Genomic DNA, 6,336 nt, shown 5'->3' with positions numbered 1-6,336 from the left:
CCCTTAGCTGCCCTACTAAAATACGCAACTTGGTGCTTTAGCTCTACTATAGCAGTTAATTAGGGTCTTTCAATATCCTAAGGATTTAAGTGCTTAGGAAAATTTTTACATTTGCGGTTGACATGTTATGACATTTGAGGTAAAAATAGAAATTTTTACATTTATAGGTGAAATGTTACTACATTTGTGGTTAAGCAGATTTTAACATTTGTGGGCGATTTGGGGTTATTTTGACATTTGCGGGTAGAATGTTTTGACATTTGTGGTTATTTTTTACATTTGTGGTACATTTTTACATTTACGTGGGCTCTACATGGTGAAGGTGATATTTTAATGGACTGAATGCCATATGCACTATTACTATTAATTTTTGTGTTTTCATTGTACGTTTTGACGAATTTGGCTTTTCTTACTTCCCGCCAAAAAAAAAAAAGCATTTGGGAAAAACCCAGATCTGTAGACATCTACAATAATTAACATATAGCAAACGACAGTCTGGAAAACGCATTCGTATTGTGCAACTTTACTTCAGTTTACTCTGTTACACATTTTGTTGATTAGAGCAATTGTAGTACTGCTAATGATTATTCACTCTTCCCGAAATAGTTAACCAACCAACGAGATCTGAAAGATGTCTAAATATAAATTATTAGAGCATCTGGGCAGCGGTGCGTTTGGTGAAGTACACAAGGCAGTAGAATTCTCTACAAACAAGATAGTTGCCATAAAGAAAGTTGGCCTATGCCTAGATTGTTCTGAGGTCATGATTCTTCAAATCATCGGCGCACATAACAATGTTGTTCAGTACATAGAATACTTCACTGATCAAAATAGTATTTACATTGTCTTGGAATATTGCCATTTTGGCTCTATAGACAATTTCTTGAAACACAACCCAAGTCTTGATAAGAATATGCGTATGAGATTCTTAAAAGACGTGTCGAATGGCCTAGCGCATATTCATGGCGTCAACATCGTACATCGAGATTTAAAGCCTGCCAACATTTTGATCGACAATCGACTTGTTGCTAAAATAGCTGATTTTGGATTGGCTAAGGTTTTGAATTATTTAACGACAACAGTGGAGGAGAAGTACATGAAGACAAGGCTTGGCACCTTACCGTACATGGCGCCAGAAGTACTACAAGGACATTATGATGCCAATGCAGACATTTTCAGCATGGGAATTATATTTTGTGGTATTTTAGATGACAACTTAAAAGAACAGGTCGAGAATGAGCTGATTGGTGTGAAGATGTGTCGTGAACAAAACTACATCTACAATGTACCACCAACTATTGGACCATTTATGGAAAGTCTTGTCACTAGAATGCTGCAGAAGGATTACCGTCGAAGACCTACTGCTCTAGACATCAGCCAAAAATTAATGCAGCATTTTGCATGTCTTTGTCTGTGCCATATGGGTTTGCAGCCCATATGTGGGTGGATTTTTAAACCAGCCATTAGCCAGGCTATGCAATCCCTGTACAATAATGCATATATGGCCATGAGCATCCCAGCTAGCATTGGCCGAACGTTCGGTTTTGCTTCGGCCCAACGTGGATTCAACTTGTTGGGAAGACGTCGACCCGATCTGTTGGATCGACGTTGGCCCGATAATGCTTCTGTAACGTCCTCAAACCACGTTGGCCCAACGTACCTGATGTTGCCTAGACGTTTGCTTTTCCAACATTGATTCAGCCAGTTAAAAAGACGTTGGTCCAACTAGTTGGATGAACGTTGGGCCGATATGTTTGTGCAACGTCATCAAACTACGTTGGGCCAACATACTTTTTCTGATGTTGCCTAGACGTTTGCTTTTCTATCGGGCCAACGTCCATCCAGGCAGTTGGAAAGACGGTTCGACTAGTTGAGTCAACGTCGGGCCGATAATGTTTATGCAACGTCATAAAACCACGCTGGCCCAACGTATGTATACTGTACTAACGTTGGTTAGACGTTTGCATATTTATTGGGCCAACGTGAGTTCAGCTTCTTGGAAAGACGTTCACCCAACTGGCTAGACTAACGTTGACCCGACGTAAAGCAAGGTTTACATACATTTTGAGAAAAATGTCGTCTTAACTACTGTACTGGTTGGAGCAACGTCGATCCAAAATTTGTTCTAGCGCCGACTTCTTCAATATACTGGCACAATGAATGTTGAGAGGTCGAGGTGCATTGTAATATAGCTCACGATTTTTTCACCTCGTATTTTTCCTGCTGAATCTTACATTATGGTCAGGCATCATGAGAATACTGATTATGTTTTGACAAAAACCTTATTTTCTTCGCGTGTCAACCTGCAGAGTATTGTAATCCGTAGGTCTCAATAGAACACAAAACATGATGCTCTCTACACCTGACACAATATGCCATAAAACAGTATAGGCCTATATTAGCGCACCATGCCGGCATGTTTTTTTTTTCACATTATGTATACAACAATGAAAAACCATGTTGTATGGTGTGCTAATATTCATTCATTTATTTGGTCAAAATCAACATACAAATCATGGAAACTACTGTGACAGTGTGTTTTTGCAGTCCCTATTTTAGCATTAGTTCTATTCTACCACATACCATTGTTTATACTAATTGCATTTGCAGACTACATTTTCCATCAAACTGCCCAATGACCACTAACCACAAGGTTGCCCAATTGGTTTATTACCCTGATGAGGGAGGATGCCTCATCACTACCATATTCATACCACCTCAAGTAAATAGCTCATCTCATGTTAAAAGATTAATAGAGGGTGCATTAATACCCCCAATCAAGGGTGTCTGGTAAATCAGGCAGTTTTTCATAAGTGTGTTTCATTACTGCTGCAAACTCCAATGGAGCAAGACAGTAATCACATCTCTGAAGTTTTGTCATTCTGAAAGGGTATGTAGTTTTAAGTTTATATTGTTTAGTTTGATAAGTTCATTATATAAAATATGTTAGTGTTTACCATATATTAGTTTAAACTTGGTAATATTTTTAAGAGGTTTAAAGTGAAAGTATTTGCTGACTACTTGGCAAATTTAACAAACTTATTTTTTGTATACAATGCTGAACTTAAATTAACTGTTTCGCATAAGTTTGTGAATGATTTGCTTTTTAATTATCAAGATGTTTGACTTTTGAGATGCATATAGTGTATAATGCACTTTATGTAGTTTATAGATACTGTACAAAGATAATAGGCATGGTTGGACCACCTACTGTAGGTTGACCATGAAGTAGATGATGACTCATGCTAATTACATGATAGTTATATTTTAACTCTTGGTGGTGCTATACTATAAACAAACGATTCAAGATGGCTGCGCCCTTGGAATGTAATCCAAGATGGCGGCGCCTATGTTATAGGCCTATATTAATAGTAAATCAACAATTATATTTTAATTTAAATGCATTTCAATCACGAGTGAATTGGTTACATGAGTTAATACGATTTTTTTAATTAGTAGAGAATAATGTGTTAATGAGATTAATAATGCTGCTATTACTTATAGTCTTATTGTTCTTATTATCAGAGTTAACTAATTAAATTTGTTATGATAACTATTAATTATGAATTCATTACATTTAATATTTTACTTTGTGCATTGTTAGCAAATATTTTGTATTGCCATTGCAGTTATTCAGATTGTTATATCGTACAGTACCATACCGTACATTGATTGGTCATTGGTGACTATAGTCAACTTGCCCGGTGTTTTGCTAGGGGTGAGTCGATTAGATAAATTATAATATGATATAACTGACCAACATTTATTATTTCCATTTCGTGATTGTTATATTACTTTGTGAATTGCCTATAAGTGTTAACGGATTACTTTAGTGATATGATTACTCTTTACTGTGTAATACTGTATGCATTAAGATAGTAAGTTATTTCCTAATTAATTTTAATGTTACTTTAATATACTTATATAGTTTGTTTATTATATCAAGTCTTAATGGCTTATGTATTCTTCTATGATCTTATTAATTGATTGATGATAAATAATTTGTTATTTCACGTGTGAAGCTACCTGCTCCTGCGTTATTAATACAAACTTATTTGTTCATTGTTTTAGGGTTTTAGGTTTAGTTTTGTTTCGCTTTGCCTTTGTTTTGGATACTTACTCCACGGAAATAAAGAACCTGAAGAATGCTACTCAGTCGTTAAGTGTGTTCTTATTAAGCGTCGCACTACATAAAATTGATAAAAAGATTTAAAAAAAGACAGTCGCAAGATTTGAAATCTTTTAAAGGGTTTAACAACTTGTATATACACCGTAAAAAACTTTGGAGTAAAAAAAAAATACTTAAAAACAACAATTAAAAAGTACCGTAGTATTATTGAAACGGGAAAAAGTTAAAAAAAAAAAGAAGTTGATTTTCAACAGGATAGCCGAAGAAACCCAATTACGCAGGTTTATTTCCGTTAAAATTCTGAAAGCAAAGACAAGAGAAAAAATATATAATTAATTATATTCATGAATCCAAAAGAGAGTGAAGCACCGTCATGCCTATTCCAGATTTGATAAGTTTTTAACGAGTTTTCTAAATAGATTACGCTTATGGCATTATTTATTTCACTTGGTAATCTGTTCCATTCTTGAATAGCAGAGGCATAGCATGTGCTATCAATGGTTTTTTAAAGATTTAGGCGAAATATAGTGTAATTGAATTTGGCGTGTGCTATGGCTGTGTTGATCACAGATTTTAAGTAAGATGGAGCAAATTTACAACGATTCTATGTACAGTACTGTGTTGATTTATCTGTGCAACTTCCCTTCCTTCTGGCCAATAAACTATTAAACTGTAATGTTAACTCAAAACTCATTGTGGATACCTGTACTTGATTTTACCTACTTGAGGTTAAATTGAACTCTACAATGTCATCTTTACTACACATAGGCACAGGAGTTCCCCAAGGATGCGTTTTGTCGCCCCTTTTGTATTCAATTTATACAAATGACTGTAGGCCTAAATTAGGCAATTAAACAACAGAAATAATTTAATATGCTGATGATACGGCTGTTATTGGGCACTTTATCTTTATTGGGAATCTTTAGCATGCTTCTCGCGTGATGTTGGACAATTTATAAAGTGGTGCGATCGAAACTTTTTAGAAATACTGTAAATGTAAATAAAACTAAGGAGATGACTATTGATTTTAGAAAAAAGAAGGCTGATACCCCACACATTTCAATTAAAGGTAAAATCATTGAAGCAAACTACTGAATAACAACTATCTGTGTGTGGGAATTGATGATGAACTTAAATTTGACTTAAATAACAAGATCATATATAATAGGCTACAACCGCGTATTTTTTTTTCTGCGCAAACCTAAGTCGTTTAATATTGATCAAACCATTTTTTTTATAAGTCTATTTCACAAATTATTTTAACCTTTTGTTTAGTTTGTGTCTTTGGTAGTCTAAGGTCCAAGATGTTTTAGCCAGAATTGTTAAGTAAGCATCCGGAATTATTTGTGTTGAGAAAGCTCAACCGGACATTTTATACAATAGCTTTGTTTTATAGAAAATCAACTCTGTTTTATCTGATCGTATTCGTCCGCTATTGAATAAATTTGTAAAAAGTAATAGAAGCGATCACATAATATTACAACGTAAAATTAAAACTAACATATATGGAAAGTGAAGTCATTCGTTTCTACAGCAATTCGATTTTATAATGTTTTAGTTTAATAATTATTTTTAACTTACAATTTTAAACAGATTTTTAACTGAAGAAAACTTCATAAATATATATTGTATATTTTTGTTGTTTGCATGTTTTACTGTCAAGGCCAAATCAGTTTCCCCATTGTGGGATAATAAAGTTTTATTGAATTGAATTGAATTCTATCTTCGACTCAAAAAACCAAGTATCAATCTTTTTTGCCCCACATGAGTTCTGGGTCCTTCGTTTATGATGAATCTAACCATGTTTTGTAGAAATTTGAGCTTGTTTTTAAATTTCTGTGTGATTGCCGAAAACCAAGATGAGCATTACATAGTCAAAATGATAGAGCAGAACATAGTATTTCTCTAGAATTTTCATTGAGGAAAGACATATCTGTATAAGAATGTTTGTCTTGCATAAATTTTCTTAATGGCTGTGTTAACAATGTTTTCACACGTTGGAGACTGATCAAGTGATATTCCTAGGTAACTTATCGAAGGGGATTCTTTAATTGCGACTCCACTGTAACTAACTGAGAATTCATTGGCATTTTCAATCTATAATTTGTTTCAAAAAGGATTGCCTCAGTTTTGCCCATTTACCTGCCAACATTTGATAGAGGAAAAGAGGTATGGAATATATTTAGATGACGCGTAGCGCCATCCGA

The 6,336-nt window shown here is 34.4% G+C and overlaps 1 protein-coding gene across 1 annotated transcript; it reads left to right on the top strand.

Annotated features, from left to right (window-relative positions):
* The first annotated feature begins 511 nt into the window (after positions 1-511).
* LOC117114768 (serine/threonine-protein kinase Aurora-3-like) lies at positions 512-1,696 on the top strand. The gene has a single exon (XM_033258459.1). The coding sequence runs from the start codon at positions 632-634 to the stop codon at positions 1,694-1,696; it is 1,065 nt and encodes a 354-aa protein (XP_033114350.1). The 5' UTR covers positions 512-631.
* The last annotated feature ends 4,640 nt before the right edge of the window (positions 1,697-6,336 follow it).

Source organism: Anneissia japonica, unplaced genomic scaffold (genome assembly GCF_011630105.1).
Source record: "Anneissia japonica isolate Jap-2015-1 unplaced genomic scaffold, ASM1163010v1 scaffold287695_len18433_cov103, whole genome shotgun sequence".
Lineage (NCBI taxonomy): Eukaryota > Metazoa > Echinodermata > Crinoidea > Comatulida > Comatulidae > Anneissia > Anneissia japonica.
The sequence above is the reverse complement of the archived record's forward strand: the minus strand, read 5'-3'. Positions and strand labels throughout refer to the sequence as shown.